This window comes from Ochotona princeps, chromosome 27 (assembly GCF_030435755.1).
Source record: "Ochotona princeps isolate mOchPri1 chromosome 27, mOchPri1.hap1, whole genome shotgun sequence".
NCBI classification, from domain to species: Eukaryota; Metazoa; Chordata; class Mammalia; order Lagomorpha; family Ochotonidae; genus Ochotona; species Ochotona princeps.
Genome location: NC_080858.1, coordinates 19,967,020 through 19,988,002, shown reverse-complemented (window position 1 = coordinate 19,988,002; position 20,983 = coordinate 19,967,020). Strand labels below are relative to the sequence as shown.

Genomic DNA, 20,983 nt, shown 5'->3' with positions numbered 1-20,983 from the left:
CACATCAGTTTGGCCACAGCCATGCCCATTGCTACATACCTGCTGAGAACCCCACCTGCCTCAAACCTGGGAATGCGTTCTCTCACTTCCCTAATTTAGCTTCTTATTTCCAAGACAGGGCTGAGCACTTGACCCCCTTGTGAACATCCAGGAACCATGAATGAGTTGAACAGATGAATGGGTGAATAAGCCATTCTGCACAAAAGGGCATGGAGTGAGGAGACAAAAGATGTGCAAGGTAGTTCTAATTATGATTGTAAAAATTGCCAGCATTTGCATTGCGGCTTGCAGAGGCATTGTCACAGAAAACCAGGGAGGAACTTGTTTGATTGACTTTCTGACTCCATTTGCCTGTTGAGAGAACTGAAGTTTGGAAAAATCAAATTGCGGAGCCCAATACTAGGCTCACTGTGGAGCCTTACGCAAGTCACTCACCTCCTAGAGGGTCTTCTCCATCACCTGAGGCATGAACTTTAAAAAAACCTGATCTGCCTACACCAGTTGGGTTGTTGTGGCTAGATTAGGTAACTTCTTAGGCTAATGAGTGAAAGGAAATCAGTGCTGTCAATGGACTAGACATCCGTTTCCCCAGGGTTGGCCAGGTTGGTTGAGGAGAGAGAAAGAATCGTCACAAACAGCCACAGCAGACCAGACCCATCAGTCTTCCCTGATGCCACCCTCTGTCTTGGCTGCCTGCCCTGGCTTTCTCTGGGACCCAGATTCACAGATAAAGCCAGCCCATTCTGGAGCCAGTGGTGATGGCAGAGAGAGAGAGAGAAAGAGAGAGAGAGAGAGAGAGATGGCATCAGTATCTTTACCACAATATCTTTGCCCTCAATGTCTAGTGGGACTGGGGCATATCCTGCAGCAAAGGGTTCCATTACTGACACTGCACAGTGTTACTGCTCTGGGGGCCTCCTAACTTCCATAAGGGTAGCTCTTGCAACATGGCACCTCTCTCCTGGTCCAAGCCCCATCTTCATCCAAAAACACAGTGTTTGAGGTTCCCATCTTATCCCAGGGCACTGTTGTCCCGGCAGCATGTTCCAACTTGATCTGGCTCCTTTCAGCAGGCAGGTCCCAGGCTGCTGGGTTAGAGCTGTAAAGTCATGCAGACTTAGGTCTGAGCATTTTCTGAGCTGGAGGCTCTGCCTAACATCTCTCCTGCCTTGGACACTGACTGAAGTCATACTGGAGTAATCGAACCCATACCAGACTCCCTGCCACCCCAGAAGATCATTTGCTACTTAGAACCCTTGGCATCATCCAACTCAGCACAGTGGTCATGGATAGGTGACTGCATTGGCTTGGCCAGTGTGGGCTGGGGTTTTTCAGAATGGAGTGGTCCTGAACTGTGGGATGGATTGAAGTCCACAAGAATGCATAAAGCAATGTAACTACTCCTGACTCAGGCATCCAGCAAACCAGTCCAGGTTCCCCTCTCACCCACTCTGGCAGAAGCGTATACGGAACAAATGACCTCCTGCAACAAGGGCATTTGTCCAGTTGGCTTTCTCCAGCCTTAGCACCCATATCTGCGGATTCAACCAACCACAGGCAGAAAATATCAAGGGAAAAAAACTGTGACTGCATTGAACAAATACAGGTTTTTCTTTCTTGCCAATATTCACCCAACAATACGGAATACCAACTATTTCCATTGTTTGAGGTATTGTAAGTCAAGATGACTTAAAGTGCAGGGGAGGATGTGCGTAGGTGTTATGCAAACACTATGCCTTTTATAGGAAGGACTTGAACATCTGTGGACTTGGCTGTCCGTGGGGGTCCTGGAACCCGAGTCCCGCTGACACTGCGGGAAGACTGTGCAGCCAAGGCCTTCTGTACAAAGCACACTCCCCCGCCCGTGGCATGTAACATTGGCCAGGCTTGGCAGCTTTCAGGTCTGTACCATCATGCCCCCTGTGGAGAAAAGTGTCCCCTTCCTACCCACGCTGTGCTGGCAAATGTTTAATAACTCACTCTTCAAAGAAAGAAACCCTGATACTCCTGCCACAGCCAATGCCAAGCCCAGGATGTGATGTCACCAGGGCAAAGTTGGGAATTTGTACACATGCAGCATGGCCTGTGAGAGGACTGCAGCCTGCCTTTGGGGTTACTCATTCAAAAGCAGACTCCGCCTCCCTTTTTTTCCATGATGGCTTCCCGTTTCTTTAGAAGCATTTTCACATTTTGTAATCTGATGAGCTTCTGCTCATGTGCCTTCCTGTCTGTCTGCTGTGTGAGACTGCAAACAGCGTGAGCAAAGATTTGGTCCATCCTAGACAACACTTGCTGATGCCCCATGCTTGGCAGAGGCCGAATGTGGATAACAAAAGCCCTGAGAGGAGGGAAGTGGTGAAACTCATTTCTAAGAATCCTAATGGGTTGTCTCCTGAGTAGTTAGGAATTGCTAGGCACCACTAGTACAGGTTCATTAAAAGCAACTACATATGATTTATCTCACTTCCTCTTTGGACAGCGTTGTCAGTCAAGGTAAATGAAATGCCAATAATGATAATAGCTAGCGTCACGGGCCGCTGGCTGCCTAGAGAGGCTGTTGTCACGGTATATGCTGTCAAGGTTCAGGTCCTCACATCTGGCTCTTCAGAGAGCTGGAAGCTTGGTCTGTTCCACCACAGCCACTGCATCCTTTCCACACACTTTCTGCAAATGTAACCATCAGCTCCCAGGATCCTATAAGAAGCCTACTTCAGACCACCACAGTGTGACATTAAGCAACTATGGAATTCCCTGCCATGACCCGAGGAGGCATGAACCATCTTGGTCCCATTTCACAGATGAGGAAAGGAAGGCACATAAATGAACGTTATGCTAATTCTAGCCAAGTGTGAACTAGGAAGGCGAGTTGTGAGGCAGTGCTGGCAGGGCGCCGTCTAAGGGCTTCAACAAGTACGGTCTGAGACAAGCCCTCACTGCCACCGTGTCCTAGCAGAGAAGATGATAGACGGTGGTGTGGATTCACAGCTGGGGACAGCGTGGTACTGCCAAGTGCAGATTTGGATCTGCCCACCAGAGCCTTCCAGGATGCCCGCAGGGCACCCACCCAGTGCCTACAGAGAGGACCCAAGACAGGAACAATGACCGCAACGAAGGAACAGGAAACCCAGGTTGAATTAAAAACGCCCATCAACCAGGTTAAGGCCAGGAAATGGAGTGCGGCAAGAGCGTGTAGGTAGACAACAGAGAGAAGCTGGTTTCTGGCTAGGACCTGTGTGACAACTGCTTATGGAAAACAGAACTTCCTGCTGGATGCTCAGCATGGAATTCCCTGTGCTTATCTTTTAGCATGGCCCACCAGTAGGAGCGAGACACTAAGCATGGCCAGGGAAGAAGGTGGCTCAAACCCAAGTCCTCCTATATAAAAGAAGAGGGAAGAAGAGGGAAGATGGGTGCACAGAGATCAGCATCCCATGCTGAGTCCTGGATGTTGTTCCACATCTAATTCCATTCCCTGTTAATGTGCCCAAGAAAGCAGACGAGGATGGTCCAAGCACTTGGGGAATCTGCCATCCATGTGGGAGCCCTGAATGGAGTTACTGTCTGCTGACTTTGGCCTGGCCTTTTGGGGGAGTGAATTAGTAGATGGAAGCCTTCTCTCTGTCCTTATGTCACTCTGCCTTTCAAACACATAAGGGAACCCTTTGAAGAAGAGTGACTAGGACGTGTATGGGGTCCACATGTGCGGAATGAGCCACGTGAAGGCTGCACGGCTGCCTCAGGTGCCTTCCTGCAGGTGTGCACATCCATGTGAGAGAACTGAGCCCAAGGAGCCGGACGGAGGTGGGAAGGAGAGAGCTATGGATTCTGAGTAGCAGGTATTTTGTGCCCTGTGTTGTTATTTATGTCTCCCCACCTCCGCTCCTGAGACCCACACAATTGGCTGTCGCAGCATTTCAAAAGCATTTCCATGGAAGCATGGGCACAGTCAAGCTGTCCTCTTGTGAGTGCACCTGCCAAGGCTGAGTGAGCTGCTTCAGCAGCTCCGCCCACCTATGGTGACAACCCCCCCCCCCCAAGGAGATATAAATAAACACTTTGTTTTATAAAGGTCCCTGAGCCTGGAGTCCTGATCTCAGTATAGGGTGAAGACAAGAAAGGAACACAGATGTGGGGCTGGCTGTCCTCCTAGGGGCAAAGGTCTGATACTCTCAGGTCTTTGTTTTAGGAGTTCAGGATGGAATCTGAACCATCAGAATCCAGGACATGGGGGAAGGGCAAACTACCTGTCCCAGCTGCCCAGGAAGGCATGTGGTCATCCTGGTGAGTCAGCCCAGGTGGTAAGACTCCCATGGGGAGACCAGCCAGCTCCACACATCACAGCCTGATTGAGAAATGTCGTGGTATGGGGCAGTGGGGTCACAGGGCATCCAGCAGGGACCTTGCTCAGGAGGACAGCATGGCACCGTGCCCAACGGGAAGCTGCCCAGTACAGAGCGGCAGAAGCATCTGATGGGGCTGGGAACAGTGACAATGGGAACATTAAGCCAATAACGATAATGATAAGAAGAAGAAGAAGTCTGCTTTTCAGTGTCAGAGAAAGGCGGTACCAAGGGAGTAAACTCTGTGGTATTGGGCTAACAGTGCAGGTGACATATGAGCTCCTACTTGACATTTTCATAGAAATAAATGCTATGTAAATGTGTATGCATGCACAACTCTCTCTCTCTCTCTCTCTCTCTCTCTCTCTCTCTCTCTCTCTCTCTCTCTCTCTCTCTTTCTCTCCATCTATGACTCTGCTTCTCCAGTTATCTCCCATAGAACCAACTGAAAGCACAGACCCTGTAACGTAACGAGCACACTTGGCTAGAAACCTTAGCTTCCAAATGCCATGGACCCTTACAGTGAGCCAGGGGGAAATGCCTGCTTTGAGAATAGAGTCATGGAACTCACAAGAGGACTTGAATAAGTTGGGCCAGGAAAGAAGAAAGTCCACAAAAAGGAATGACAGATCGTAGATAGATAGATATGAAAGATACATAATAGAGGGATATTTGATAGATTATATGATAGAGATGATAATACAAAGATGTAAGAAATACATGGTAAATAGATAATAGAGATGAAGGATGATATATAGAGATGATGATATACAGATATGATAAGTTATAGATAGAGATGAAAGAAAGAAAAGAAAGAATAACTAAATAAATAAATCGATGAGTAGGTGTGTAGACAGATACTTGATCCCAGAGAAGCCTAGCGGAAGCCACATTCACCACGTGTTTAGAAGCTATGTCAAAGCGTGACCCAATGAGAACACAGCAGCCTGGCCTCAAGGTTCCTGCCCAAGATGCATAACCTGAATGCAAGTAACACCCACTGTGTGAAAGGCACCCTATCAAGTACAGACCCGAGGGCTCCCTAAGTGTCCAGACCATGAATGCTGGAGCAAGTCCTGAAGTTCCTGTCTGCAGGCAAGTTGTTTGGACTAAATATGACATGAGATTGGCTATAAGCAATGACATTGCTTATACTGCAAAACACGACTCAAGTGAGCATTAGAGAGTGGCACTATTCCTGTTAATCACCTGATGTTGATAGTGAGTCCCAGGCTGGTGGCCGTGACCTCTCTCTCAAGGCCCAAGGCAAAGCTGCATGCTCTTTGCAGGGTAGCAGAAGGAGCACAGGGACATTGAGAGTCCCAGGCCCTAAACACCTGCCTGGAGGGAGTCAGCAATGGGCCAGACAGATGGAGACCAATACTGTATCACCAGTGGATTAAGCTGCTACCTGCAAAATGGAAGTCTCACATCAGTGTGATCCAGCGTCCTGCTTATGTACCTAGGAGGCAACCATCGATGTCGATGGCTCACCCACTTGGGTTCCTACACCAGATTCCCGTCCTATGGCCATTTGAAGAGTGAACCAACAGATGGAAGCTCTCTCTCTCCCTCTCTTCCACTCTGCCCCCCTCTCCTTCCCTCTTGTAAGGAACGACTGGAACAGTGGCCCAGGAGGCTGATGAGACCCCGCCATCTTAGAACCAATGCCAACTATATTTCCCCTAGATGAGACCCTGCCACCTTAAATCCAGCGCCATCTTAAATACTTGCTTTCCCTAGGTCTGGACCTCGTTAAGACCCCACTCATGCAAGCTTGGTGCCCTTTAGATTTAAATTGCATTCTCCGCCAACCCTCTGTAGTTCAAAACACCATACCTGACAGCCCTACTCACTAATCCCCCTAGGCGCTTACCCTGGCATCCACCTACAGCCACCTGTGCCTGTTCCCCAGTTCCAGACATTGCACTCCCCATACCCACCACTAGGCTATAAAGGTGACTTCCCTTTGTTTTGTGTTTCTTTCTCTCTCTCTCTCTCTCTCTCTTTCTGCTTTCTCTGCTCCACAGCTGCCCCTCCCACCAGAATAAAGATCTCTCGTGTGATTTGTTGTGCCTGGCATCTTGCATTTATGGCAAAAATATCTAACACCTCTGGATCTCTTTTTCCTTCCTATTCTTCTCTGTCACTCTGCTTTTCAATAAGTAAATAAATCTTGAAGGAGAGTAGTTGAGACAAAGAGATGTAAAGGGGTTGGGCAGAGCCTCGGAGTCAGGTGATACTGTGCAAGGGAAGGCCCGCAGAGCTGGCCTAACTGCCCTGTGGAAGCCTCTTTGGGCTCAGAGATGGAACACAACGGAAACCAATTCTACATCCATCTGTACCTGCCCAACCCTCCAAGACTGATGGCATCCATGGTGCTTGCACCCCGTGACACCAACACACTTTGGAAAGGAGTACAGGAGCCAGAGTCTAGGTTGGAAGTGAGTTAAGTACCTTTGCGGTCTTAGCTTTTCACCTCTGTGAAATGGGAGAAACACCACGTTAGGGCTGGAGAGAAGAAGGCAGAGGAAATCCTGACATGCCAGGCTGTCTTGTCCTTGCAGGGAAAAAAAAAACTGCTCTGTTTTTATCTTTAGCAGTCCAATCAGTCTCCCCTGCCAAGGTCAAGGACTTTTCTGAGTGCACAGAAGAGAAGTGATTCCTCCCTTACTGAGCCAAAAGGGGTCAGGCACCAAGCCAGGGGTCAGGAGGATCTAAGTAACATTTCCCTGCTCACGGCCAAACACAGGCTGCCTGCCAGGTGCCCCAGCCCATCCCACTCCTTGCTTAGCCAGCACAGAACACAGCCCCTAGCCCAGTCCTCATGCATTTCCCAGTCCTCCCCGCCCAGCAGGATCCCAAGTCTGGCAGTCTTTCTAGTCTCCTTGTATCCAAGCCATTGAGTGTGTGCAGGCACGGGGACCGGCCCCCATGGCCTGCCACTGCCCTGGCTTCCCTAACAGGCCCTGGACATTCCCCTGCAGTTCCTCCCCGCTCCCCAACACATTCTCCCTCTTCCCTCATCCCTCAAAAGCCTCTGCCAGGGCTCATCTTGATTCTCTCTCCTCCTCTTCTCAGCCAATGACTGTCTTACGCTTCACTGAGCAAACAGAAGAGCCACACCTGGGGACCCTCCTCTGTCTCCCTCTGTCACTGTGGTGGCATGGTTCTGAGGCAGAGGTCACCCCTCCACCTGTCCTCAGGAACCCACCACTGCCTGACTCCTCAGCGTCCTATTCCCAGACTTGCTGTCTTCCTGGATTGGCTGCCAGTCTCTCTCTGAGTGTATGCACGCGCACACACACACACACACACACACACGATTTTACATCTGCTCTCCCCAGTAGACCAACCCAGACCCCAGAAGTCATCTGTATCCCTCACTGCCTGCCCGTCACTTCTCCACCTGTTCTTTGACCCCAGAGCCCGAGCTTTGTCCTGCTTTTTTCTTTCCCCCTCTAGCTACACATTATCCCTAAGCAGGCTCATCCTGTGGCTTTAAATAACATCTCTGTGCTGTTTCTCTTTTATTTATTAACAGGCAAAAACAGAAATACAGTTTGTATATACCAGTTCACTCTCCCAAATGTCCACAAGAGTCAGGGGCTAAGGCCAGGAAGCTGGGAACTCAACCCAGGCCTCCCAGGTGAGGGTAGGCACTCAGCTATTTGAGCCATCACCTGCTGCCTCCCCGCAGGCATTAGCAGAAAGCTGAAACCAATCAGGAGCAGAGCTGGGACTCGAACCGGGGCACTCCGATGTGCAATGCAAACCCCTTAAGCTAGTATCTTAACCACTACACTGATCACTCCCTCCACGCATTCCAACCCCTGTCTATACTTTGATGACTGCAGGGAGGACTCTTGTTCTGCCTCTGTCTGAAACACTGGCTCCTCAGACCCAAATCTGACTCCACAGGTCTGCCAAAGAGTCACCATGGGCAGAAGAGAACTCATGACTTTTCTCTCCCCCCATGTCCCCAGGAGTCCTCAGCCTCCAGGCAAGCAGCATCCCCAGGCTGCTCAAGCCAGAAGGAGTTAGCCCTTGGGAGGCAGAAGGTGATGGTTCAATTAGTTGGGTCCCTGCTGCCCATATTGGAAACTTAGTTGGAGTTCTTGGCTCCTGGATGTGGTTTTTGTCCAACCCCGGTTATTGTACGGCATTTGGGGAGTGAACCAGTGGATAGAAGAGCTCTCTCTCCCTCTCTCTCTCTCTTTCTCTCCTTTTCTTCCCCTCTTCTCTCTGCCTTTCAAGTAAATTAAATAAGCAAATAATTGTTTTATAAGAAAGATCGGCCTCGGAGAGAAGGGGCTAAGGACTGTCACTCACAGTCCAAGGAAAGGCAAGGTGAGGAGGGGACACACCTTTCACCATCACCAGACGGAAACTGAATGCCCCAGGCAGCCACTTCCGTGGCAGAGCTAGCAGGTAGTGCAAAAGTATTTCCTGGCATCTTCCAGGACCTGCCTGGGCAGATGATGGGGAGGATGGCTGGGTTGGGGCTCACAGAGAGGGAAGAAGAGTGGGTTGAGTAGCGGTTGTCTGGTGCTGAACTCAATGAGTTGCTCCCTGTGAGAGGACTGAGCAGGGACAGTTAAGATGTCATTGCAGGTAGGGCCCGGCAGCATGGCCTAGAGGCTAAAGTCCTCGCCTTGAAAGCCCCGGGATCCCATATGGGCGCCGGTTCTAATCCCGGCAGCTCCACTTCCCATCCAGCTCCCTGCTTGTGGCCTGGGAAAGCAGGAGAGGACGGCCCAAAGCCTTGGGACCCTGCACCCGCGTGGGAGACCCGGAAGAGGTTCCTGGTTCCCGGCATCGGATCGGCGCGCACCGGCCCGTTGTGGCTCAATTGGGGAGTGAAACATCGGATGGAAGATCTTCCTCTCTGTCTCTCCTCCTCTCTGTATATCCAGCTTTCCAATAATAATAAATCTTAAATGAAAAAAAAACCATGTCATTGCAGGTAAGGCCTGCTGCGAGCTGGGACTTGCATGAGGATGGGAGCCTCAACAGCCCAGGACCACAGCCATGCTGGTGGGGGTCTTAACCCCAGCTCTCTCACTGCCCCCTCAGGGTGGGTTGGGTGGGGGAGATCATCTGGTGCTCCTTCCCACCCCAAATGGGAACGCCCAACCCCTGACACCCTCCACCCAGGGAGAGCAAGGGGAGGAGCGCCTTACTGTTGTCCAAGTGGTTGGCTTTAATAATCTTCTCCGAGTAGTCAGAAATACTGGAGCATTCGATCTAGAAGAGCACAGAACAGAAGAGTAAGCTATCAGTCTGAAGATCGCAGCCCATCCAGCACAACCAAGCAGGTAGAGAAGCAGAGGCCCCAAGGAGGGTCTGCGACTTGCCCGTGGCTGTACTTGGATCCATAGCAGCCTAAAAACTCATGCTTAGCCCACCTGACTCCAAGTCAGCTCTGGGTTAGCCTGTGCCTTAAGAAAACCATGCCAGAGTCTGGGGAGCAGCTGGTGGGCCTTGGTCTCCTGCCACTGCCACTGGCCTGTCGGGGAGGGTGCAAGGGCACAGCCATTGCCGAGATCCCGCTGTGGGCCTCCCTGAATATCATCCTTACTTTGCCCTCACCCTTGTCCTCTGAAGCTGAGCTGAGCAGGTCCTCCAGGGAGGACCACCTGTCAAACACCAGATCCTGGCCCATCCTGAGGTCCTCCCCTCCCCCTAAGACACTCACACCCTTTGACTCAGACCTAGCCTTCTGTCGGCTCTACCCGTAGCACAGCCCACTCCTCTGCATCTAGAAGCCTTTCCAGGCTCCTTCCATTTCCAGAGCAAAGGATCCCTGGCATTCGAGGGGTCTCTGGGCCACCATTTGAGGGCAGGACCTCAGGGAGGGCAGAATCCTGGGCTGGGTGGCAGGGGTGGCCAGCAGTGACGTTCAGAGCTTAACATAGCCTGGCCCGTGCTAATGCCCTGGAGCCCCATTCAATGTACACTCAGGGTCTCACTTCAGACTAGCCCTGGCACCCATCCCTTGGGGAAGTAGGAGCAGGAGGACATGGAGGGGTACAACTGCCTCCATCAGGGCCTTGAGGCTAAATGCAAGCACCTATAGGCTCAGAAACAGGCCACTGAGCTCAAACAGCAGCTGAGGGGATAGCCATGATCAGGGCTCAAGCCCCATAAAAACCACCCGAGCTCTGGCCACTCTGTAGGACTCTGCTTCTCCCCTTTCCTCCTCTACCTCCTCCTCCTCTTCCTCTCTCATTACATCATCAGGTCTGCAAGATGGTACTACATTCAATGTGGAAAATGTGGGGTCTCCAGCCCAGGCAGCCCAATCACACACAGCCCCCACCACCTTCTCATCATGCCCTCATTCCCTGTGCCTGTGGCAGGCGTGACATGAGGTCATGAGCCTATACTGGAGTTGCCCAAAGCCATGGGAGGCCCCTCCTCCCTCTCTGTTCTATTTCCTCCCTTTGCTTTCTTTTTCCTGTTTGCGCCATTTCTCTAGCTTTTCTCTGTGACTTTCTAGTGTTCCATTTCTAATCTCTTTGTCAGTCTGTCTCCAGTGAGCTCTCTCTCCCTTTTCTCCTGCCTTTTCCGTGTCTCTGTCTCTCTCTCCCCCATTCCTACCCCAGGCCCCCACCACAGTTGAACAGTGGATGGCAGAGACGCATGCAACAGGAGAAACCGTGAAATGAGCCATCCCTGGCGGGGGAGCCAAATGTGGTGGCGCCATCACGAGCAGAGCAGCTGGGGAAAAGGGCGAGAGGCAGACAGATGGTGCCAAGTGCCCACAGCTGGAGGCGCCAAGTGGGCGCCTTCTGACAGCTCCTTGGCTGGAGCCCCTGATGACTCAGGGGGGCTGCATTCTTCCCGCTCAGCCCTGACCCTACCACCAACATGGTGGGAAAGGAGAGGGCAACCCTGCGGAGGAAGCACTTGCGGACCACCAGGAGGCCCCACGTCCAGCTGTCATGCCCTGTGTCCTTGCTGAGCTGAGTGACCAAGGATTCTCTCTGTGCAAGGATCGCTTGTGGAGGAGCCTGGGAGGCTTCAAAGGGTGGTTTCCCTGGTCCCTGGGCATCCTCCAGCCTCCTTTCCACTATATCTGTCCTGGTTTAATCTCTCACAGTCCAAGGGTTAACCAGCAGCCCAGGGCCCTGCCTGCCTTCCCACAGTTTCCTGCTGGTGAGGAACACTCCATCTGCTCTGCAGCCCAGGCCATGCATTGCAGCTATGCAGCCAGAGGCCAGGCAAGGCTCTGAAGTTTCCAGGAAGGTCAGCTTCACCTTTGGTTAGCAGCACAGCAGCAGCCAAAGCAGTGAGGTCAAAATCAACTTGCTTGTGGCTTCTCTTTTGGCTAAAACCAAGTGAAAACCAATTCACTTGTCCTTCAATAAAGGAAGAGGGGTCTCCACTGCGTCTTGCCCACCCCTCACACCACCACCACTACAAAGCCCAGAACCGTTGCCTCGGGTTGGGCACTGTCCTAAATGCCTATGTGACTGATGAACTCATTTAACATCCCTCCCATTAGTCTCTGATGGACTCTCACCGGGCCCATCTTAGAGATGGGAACATAGGGGTAACCTCTCCATGTCTCCAAAGACTCAACCCAGAGCAGCTGCAGTATAACCACAAGCTGCCATCCCTCCAGGTGACAGCAGAACTGAGCACCCAAAGGTGATGATGACATCAGGAGGGCCTCAGAAAAAACACATTTCCTCCATCTACATCGGCAGGTGCCAAGGGCAAGGAGCCAAAAGGCAAACTTTTGTCACAGGAGCCTTCCCTGTCTCTTGGAGATCTCACCTGGTTTTCTCCACCCCTCCCAAGGGTGTGACTCCTGCAAAAGGGAAGGAGGGCCTGCAGGGGGGTGAGGGAAGGGGAAGGGGAGTGCCACGCTCACCCCAAACACCTTCTTGGCCCCAGCTTTTGCAGCAAACATGGACAGGATCCCGGTGCCACTCCCTACGTCCAGCACCACCTTATCCTTGAACACATGCTTGTTGTGGTACATGGAGTTGCGGTACGTGAGCGTCCGCACCTCGTCCTTCAGCATCTCCTGTCAGGGACAAAGGCAAAGGCAGGGTCAGCGCAGGCAAGATGCCTGGGTGGTCAGCAGGCTCGTAGGCCCCTGCCCAGGCCAGCACAGCCTTCCAGGATCTCCACGAGCCTCAGTAGAACACAGCTGCACAACTGGGACTGGAGCCACCTGTGTCGTTCCTAACACTGTCCTGAGAGACAGCACTGTGTTGGAAGAAGAGAAATACATACTCAGGCCCAAGACAGCTCCAGCCTACCAAACAACAAAGAAAAAAAAAGCACAAGAGATTTAAGTTATACCCAAAGAAAAACCTGCTACAGAGAAAGGATTGTTGATGGGTAGATTTTATAAGTGCTTGAATGAACACTTTTGTTTTGTTGGTTTATACAAATGGAATGCATGTTTCTTGGTCCAGAAATAAGAATTTCATGAGAGAGGAGGTAGGCAACCTGTGAAAATCAGCCAAGGAAAACAAAATGACATGTGTGATGGTGGGTCAGGGCTATTTGGCCATTCAAGATAGTAGCATATGTTTTTAGGATTTTACTTATTTATTTATTTGAGAGATAGATAAGGTCTCCCTTCTGCTGGTTCACTCCTCAAATGCCCACAATGACTGGGATTGGAGTGAGATTAAACCTGGTCTCCAGGAACTCGACACAGCTCTCCCACATGGTGACAGGGACCCAACCACTTGAACCATTCCCTACTATCTCCTGGAGTCTGTCATTAGCAGGAAACTGGCATGAGGAACTAGAGGCATGAATCCAACTCAGGCACTTTGATGTGATATATGAATGTCTTTACTACCGGGCTAACACCTGCTTCATTGACAAACACTTTGAACCAACTCATCACCAGCCACATCAAGATGATGTCTTAAAATATTCACATCACCAAAGTATAGTTTGTATGCAGCAAGGAGCACTGATTTCAAGGACATGGCTCAGTGTGTGGGTTTGGACTGGGGTGACCACACCATCATCAAAGCCCACAATACGTGCTTCCTTCCAGAAAGGACTTCATGACCCTTTATTGTCAAGCCTTACCTCCAACTCCAGACAACCAGTAGGCTGAATTCCACCACGACAGCTTTGCCCTGTCTCTGCTGGAACTTCATATACTGGCATTTAGGTGTTTGTGGCTGGCTACTTTGGCTCAACATAGTTTTTTGTGTTTGTTTTTAATCTTTTAAAGTCTATTTAAGCAGGAGAGAGAGCAGAGAGAGAAAGAGAGGACTCCTAGCTAGTGGTTCACTCTCAGACATTCTTAACAGCTAAGGCTGGGTCCAACCAAAGACTGGACCAGAATTCAATCCAGGTCTCTCCTATGGGTGGCAGGGACCAAACTACCTCCCAGGGTCTGTACTGTAAAGAATCTGAAATAGGTAGCTGGTCTAAGCACCCTAATATGGGACATACACATTTGAATATTGAGTGTAAAGTCAATTTCAACACAGGTGTTCAGATTCATCACATATTGTAGGCATCCAAGGCTTGTTGCTCTTACTGTCGCTCTTGGCTGTTATTGAATAGAATTCTGTCATTTGAACCTACCACTATTGATTAACCCATTCACTTGTTGATGGGTAACTGGATTGTATCTAGGACTCTGCTGTTGTGAATAAAACTAGCTATAAATATTATTATAAATTATTTGAAATATGTAGGTTTCCATTCTCCTTGAAAAAGAAACTAGAAATGAGTTTGTTAGTTCTTAGGATATGTAATACATGCTTAATTTCAAGAGAAATTACCAATTTTACAAAACAGTTGTGCCATTGTAGGCTGCCCACATCCCCAGAATTTAAGCTGCTTCTCACATCGGAAGCTTAATATCCCTTGTCTTTTTCATTTTAGCCATTACCTTGTATCTTGCTATAGTTTCCACTGTATTTCTTGGTAGCATTGAATAATGTAGATCATTTGGCATGTGCTTGTTGCCCCTCCATGGACAGGCTCTTTTAGATCATGTCCACTCAAGGGTCCCTCTGTCCACTTCTTGAGTTGTTTGTCTTGTCCTTGTTGAGTTGTAAAGATGTGTATTCTAGAAACAAGTGCTTCATTGGATATCATACTTTGAATATCTTCCCCCAATCTCTTTTCCTTTCCATGTTCTTTCTGTCATTTGAAAAACAGTTGTTTGGGCTGGCACTGTGGCACAGCGAGTGAAACCACTGCCAGCTATGCTCACAGGACATTTGGGCACCGGTTTGTGTCCCAGGTGCTCTGCTTCCAATTCAACTCTGTGGCCTAGGAAAAGCAGCAGAAGATGGCCCAAGTGTTTAGGCCCCTGCCATGCACAGGAGAGACCTAGATGAAGCCAGACTATAACCTGGCCCAGCCCTATCCATAAAGGCACACAGGGAGTGAACCAGCAGATGAAACAGTTCTCTCTGTGTCTCTCTTTCTGGTTGTACCTCTCTGTAATTTTTCCAAAATAAAGAAATCTTCCTTAAAAATTGGCTGTCAATTTTGACAAAGACCTATTTTTCAGTTCTTTTACAACTAGTGCTTCCTGCACCCTATCTAAGCTTTGTTTAGCCCAAAATCTCAAGGACATTCTCCTGCATTTTCTTCCAGAAATTTTATGACTGTGACTTTTACTTCAGATCTATGATTTGTGTCCAATTACTTTTTGTGTATGAAGCAAGTATAGCCTGTAATTTAATTTTTTAAACAAGAGGTTTGAGCGCCATTTGCTGAGCAGACTATCATTCCCCTGTTGATTCCATTTGCCACCTGACCCAAAAACCCTGTGTATGCTTTCTGGAATCTGTTTTGTTTACACCAACTCAACACTAACCTGATTACTATATTCTTATCTATGTTTTGTTTGTATTAGCATGTACATTTTTATTGACTACATTGTGGTATTTCAACACATGTAAACAGCACATACCGATTGAATCAGAGTGAGTGGCATTTCCATTCCATCACCATTTCTCCTTTTTAAAATATTTGCTCTGCTTGCTTGTTTGTTTTGGAAGGCAGAGAGACAGGGTGGAGGGAGGGAGACAGAAATCTATTTTCTGATTTCCTACCCAAACGCCCGAAACAGCTGAAGCTGTCCCAAGCAGAAGGCAGAAACCGTGAATTCAGTCTGGGTCTCCCAAGGGGTGGTAGGGATCCAAATACTTGAGCTGCCTCCCAAGGACATGCATGAGCAGGAAGTCAGGATCAGGAGCGAAACTGGGACCTGCAGCCACATCCAGTATGCTGTGCAGACACGCCAAGCAGAGCATTACCCACAACGCCATACACCTGGCAGATATCCTTATTATTTCTTTGTATTTGGGGAGTGCCAATTCTGCTCTTGTAGCTCTTCATAAAACATGCAGTAAGTTATATGAACTATAGTCTTTCTTTGTGCTGTGGGACACCAGAATGTCTTCTCTTTCCCCGACTGTGTTCTGGAATGCATTATCCAGTCTCCCTCTACCCTGCTGCTGCCTGCATCATCTCCTTAAGCAGTCTCCAGTAATTACACTATGCTACATTCAGATCAATTATTATTATTATTATTATTTTAGATTTCACCTATGAGAAAGAACATGCAACATTTGTCCTTTTCTGTGTCTAGTTTTAGCTGCAAAAGGTGGGGTTCTTGTAATTGTTACGACTGAATAATATTACATTGTGTATCTATCCATGTTTGCTTTAGCCTTTCATCACAGGCTTCTAGACTGAACCCTTAAGCTTGGCTATTACGGCTAGTGCTACAGTAAAACAAGGGAATGAGCTTTCCCGTTGATGTGTTGATTTCATTCGCTTTGGCTGCATGAGTTGATCAGACGCTGGCAAGCTGGATCACATGGTAGATCTCCTTTTGGTTTTTTCAAAGAACCTCAATTCTGTTCTTCATCCACGTTGTCACCAACAGTGTGCAGTTGTTTCCATTTCTCCACAACCTCCCCAGCACTTGGTTTTTCTTCTCGTCTTTTTCATAACACTCATTCTGGTATCTCATTATGGTTGGATTTACCTCTTCCTTATGATGAGTGATACTGAGCATGTTTCCCTGTTTGTGGATCATCCATGTTTCCTCTTTTGAGAAACGTATCATCTGCCCATTTTAAAACTTGATTTTTTGGATCTGGCACGATGGCCTACCAGCTGAAGTCCTCGTCTTGAATGCGCTGGGATCCCATATGGGTGCCAGTTCTAATCCTGGCAGTCCTGCTTCCCATTCAGCTCCCTGCTTGTAGCCTGGGAAAGCAATCGAGGATGGCCCAAAATCTTGAAACCCTGCACCCACGTGGGAGACCCGGAAGAAGCTCCTGGCTCCTGGCTCCTGGCTTCAGATTGGCTCAGCTCCATCCATTGCAGTCACTTACGAAGTGAATCATTGGACAGAAGATCTTCCTCTCTGTCTCTCCTTCTCTCTCTCTATATATATATATATATATGTATGTTATATATATCTAACTTTCCAATAAAAATAAATGAATCTTAAAAAAACACTGGATTGGGGGGTTGATTGGGAGTTTTCTTACTTCTTTATATATCCCAGACACCAATGCTTTGTCAGATGAATAGTCCGCCAACATTTTCCAGTGTCGTGTCTTCACCCTGCTGATGGCTTCCTTGGCTGTGCAGCAGCTTTTTAGTTTGATATGTTCTCATTTGTACATTTTGCATGTGCTTTGGAATCTTATGCAAAAATCATTTTGAATGTACTATAGGAATTCCATTTGCTAGTATTTTCTTGAGATGTTTTGCTTGAGGGTTTTTCGTTTGTTTGTTTGTTTGTTTGCATCTAGATTTGTTAAGCTTTCTCTTTTTAGTTGTTGGTGGTGTGTCTTTGCCTGGATTTGATATAGTTATCCAGCATAATGTGTTGGGTCACAGAAGCAGTCCTTCCCTTTGAGGCTTTGGAAATAGTTTAAGAAGAACTGGTGCTAGTTCTTTAAATGTTTGGTAGAATTTTGACAATGGAAACTTCTGGTCCTGAGATTCCCTGGGTAAATTTTTATTGTGGTTCTTTATTTGAGAAACAGACACAGAGCTCCCACCCACAGGTTCATTCCTTAAATGCACACAACAGCCAGGGGTAGGCAGAAGCGAGGAGATGGAAACTCAACCTAGGTCTCCCACATGGGCAGCAGGGCCTCAGCTACTTGAGCCATCACTTTCTGCCCCCAAGGGTGCACCTTAGCAAGAAGCTGGAATCTGGACAGATTCAGACATCTGATACAGAATGCAGGCATCCCAATGGCGTCTGAACCACTAGGAGAAAGGCCTGTCCTACTATTGACTCAATATCATTGTTCACTATTGCTCTGTTCAGATTTTCTATGCGTTCATGATTCAGTGTTGGTAAACTACCAGCGTCCAGAAATATATTTCTTTTTGTTGGGATGTAGTTGTCCATAATATTTTACAATGATCCTCTGTGCTGTCAGTGGTAATTTTTTCTTTTGTCTATGATTTTGTGTATTTGAGTCTCTTTCATTCTGCTAGTCAAAATTTGTCCATTTTCTTCACCTTTTCAGAAAACGAATTCTTGTATCATGAATCTTTTGTTTTCTTAATCTCTATTTCATTTATTTCTGCTCTGATCTTTTCTTGTACTAATTTGGGGTCTGCGTGGTTCTTGGTTTTCTGGCTTCTTGAGATGTGTTAATAGATTCCTTCCTTTTTTGATGTAACCACTTATTTCTATCATCTTCTCTCAGAGCTGCTTTTGATGTGTCTCCTGTAAGTTTTAATGTGCTGCGGTTTCATATTCATTCCTTTCGATTGTTCAATTTCTATGCCAAATTTTAACGACCCATTATCGATTCAGTACAATGTTGTCTAGCCTCCGTGTGTTTGGTACAACTTTTGACATTTCTTCAGTTGTTGGTTTTTAGATTTAAAAAAATTGCAGTCAGAAAAAGCATATCGTATCTTTTTTTTTAATTTATCAAGATCTGTTTTGTGGCTTAATAAATGATCTAAAGAATTCTGTGTGAGTTCTAAAAAGAACATATATTCTGAGGGTGCTGAGACGTTGTATTGATATCTATACATTTATACAACGGCCTGAGGTCTTGTTTAACTGATGCTCTGCATTGACTTTTGTTTCTGGGATGATTAACTCATGAAAATGGGATGTTGAAGTTTCTCCTCATTCGCGTATCAGCGTCAGCCTCTCTGATCATGTTCTCATGGTGTTTGTTTTATAAAATTGAATATTCCAGCATTAGGTAATGAAATACATTTACAATCATTTATCTCCTTCTTGAATTGATCCCTTGATCGCTATAGCGTGACCTTTTCCTTCTCTGTTTTTTTATTATTATTATTAATTACATGGCATTACGTGACACCGTTTTATAGGTACTGGGATTCCCCCCATTCTTCCCCAAACCCTCCCCCCATGGTGGATTCCTCCGTTTTTTTGTTTGAGTCCGGATGGAGTTCCAGGCCCATGGCTTTGGTCTAACCTAGCCCTGGCTATTGCAGCTACCTGGGAAATGGTTCAATCTCTCTCCTCCCCACTCTCTGAGTAACTCTATCAAATAAATAAAACAAATATTTAAAATAAAGCCTTATTTCTTGTCAAGTTGCTGTATTTTTTCTGTTTGCTTTCTTTTGAGATTTATTTATTTTACTTGTAAGTCCAAGAAAAAGAGAGAGTGAAACAGAAAGAGAAATCTCCCTTCCCACTGGTTCATTCCCCAAGTGGTCATAACAGCCAGAGCTGGCCTAGTTGAAACCAGAGCCAGGAGTTTCTTCCAGGTTTCCCATGTGGGTACAGGGACCCAAAGCCCCGGGCCATGCTCCACCGCTTCCCTGGGTCATAAACAAGGAGCAGGATGGGAAGTGGAGCAGCGAGGATCCAAATCAGCATCCATTAGGGATGCTGGCTGAAGATTATCTCACTACACCACCACACTGGGTCTTCCTCTGCTCACCTTGAATATCCCCTGAGTTTTCTTCTGTTGTCCATCCTAGTGGGCTGATGCTTTGCTGCAGTGATCAAGTTTGATCCTTTCCTGTTTCTCTTTGGTGACTGTGTTGTTCTTATGAATTTTATCTTCCCCCATGCTGTCATGATGGCAGCCATCTTTCATCTGCCTCTCTGGTTGTAGGCTGCCTTCAAGCATCATGTTTAAAACTGGTCTGTGCTGGTGATAAAGTCCTTCTGTTTTGGCTTGTCTCTCTCCCATTTGATGAAGGATTGCTTTGCTGTTACATGATAGTGTTCCGTGCTGGCAGCTTTTTTTTTTCTGTCAACACTTGAAATATAACATCCCACTTCCTCTTGGCTTGTAAGGGTTCTGCTAAGAAATTTGTTGTTAGAATAGAGGGACATTCCCTTAAATGTGACTTGGTGTTTTTCATGTGTGTGTGTGTGTGTGTGTGTGTGTGTGTGTGTATGAAATGTATGTGTATATATATTTAGAATTTATATATATTTAGAAGTCTCTGTCTTGTACAGCTGACAGTTTGACTATAATATGTTGCAGCAAAAGTCTTTTTTAAAAGAAGATTTATTTGAAAATCTGAGTTACACAAAAACAGAAAAAGAGATCTTCCAGGCACTGGCTCACTTCCACAGATGCCCACAACAGCCAGTACTGAGCCAGGCCAAAGCAAGGAGCCAAGAGTTTCACACAGGTCTCCCTCATGGATAATAATGGTCCAAACATAGTGCCCTCCTCCATTGCTTACCCCAGGCCATAAGCAGGGAGATGGATCAGAAGTGGAGCAGCCTGGACATAAACAGGTGCCCATATGCAAAGCTGGTGTTGCAGGCAGTGGTTTCACCCACTGTGCAATAGCTTCATTCTTCAGTCATGATGATATGGGTTCCCGCGGTTTCCTACACCTGAATGATCAAATCTATCCAAACCTCCGGAAACTTTTCAGCTATTATTCTGTTGACTTGGGTAGCTTTGAAATCCTCTACGTTGGAACATCTGATCACTGAATGGTGTCCAAAGGGCTCAGACTGCTGATCCTTTTCTATGATTTTTGTTTTACTTTTGTCCAATTGGGGTATTGCAAAAGGCTGGTCTCCAATTTCGGCTATTCTTTCTCCTGCTTGATACAGTCTGTTGTTGAGGCTTTCAACTGAATTTTTCATTTGACTTATGAAGCTCATCATGTCAAAGATTTCTGTTTTGTTTTTTTTTAATCCCTATCTGTTTTTGCTGAATTATTTCATCCTGAATTGTTTCTCTCATTTAATTGATCCGTCTGTATTCTTTTGAATGACACTAAGTTTCCTTGGAATTATTCTTTTGAATTCATCATCAGTCATATTTTCAATCTCCTTCTCTTTAGGGTCTACCATTATAGAGTTGGTATGTTCCTTTGTAGGGGTCCTGTCATTCAGCCTTTTCATACTTCGTGCATTGTGGGGGAGGGCTGGGGTCAGTCATCTCTATTGCTGCTGAAGAGGGCTTTCTTGATAAAAAAAAAAAAATTTTTTTTCTTACTGGCGCCCAGTGCAATGGCTCAGTGGCTAAATCCTCATCTTGCAAGTGCCAGGATCCCATATGGGCATTGGTTCATGTTCCAGCTGTTCCACTTACCATCCAGCTCCATGCTCGTAGCCTGGAAAAGCAGTGGAGGATGGTCCAAAGCCTTGGGACCCTGCACCCACGTGGGAGACCCGGAAGAAGCTCCTG

At 47.5% G+C, this 20,983-nt stretch overlaps 1 protein-coding gene across 1 annotated transcript in view; it reads right to left on the bottom strand.

Annotated features, from left to right (window-relative positions):
- PRMT8 (protein arginine methyltransferase 8) overlaps window positions 1-20,983 on the bottom strand; it is an 81,660-nt gene that overhangs the window by 22,734 nt on the left and 37,943 nt on the right. Inside the window, exons 3-4 of the mRNA XM_004596347.3 lie at window positions 12,223-12,378; window positions 9,524-9,587 (exon numbers count right to left, since the gene is read on the bottom strand). Coding sequence (XP_004596404.1) covers window positions 9,524-9,587; window positions 12,223-12,378 — 220 coding nt within the window. The remainder of the gene's footprint in view (window positions 1-9,523; window positions 9,588-12,222; window positions 12,379-20,983) is intronic.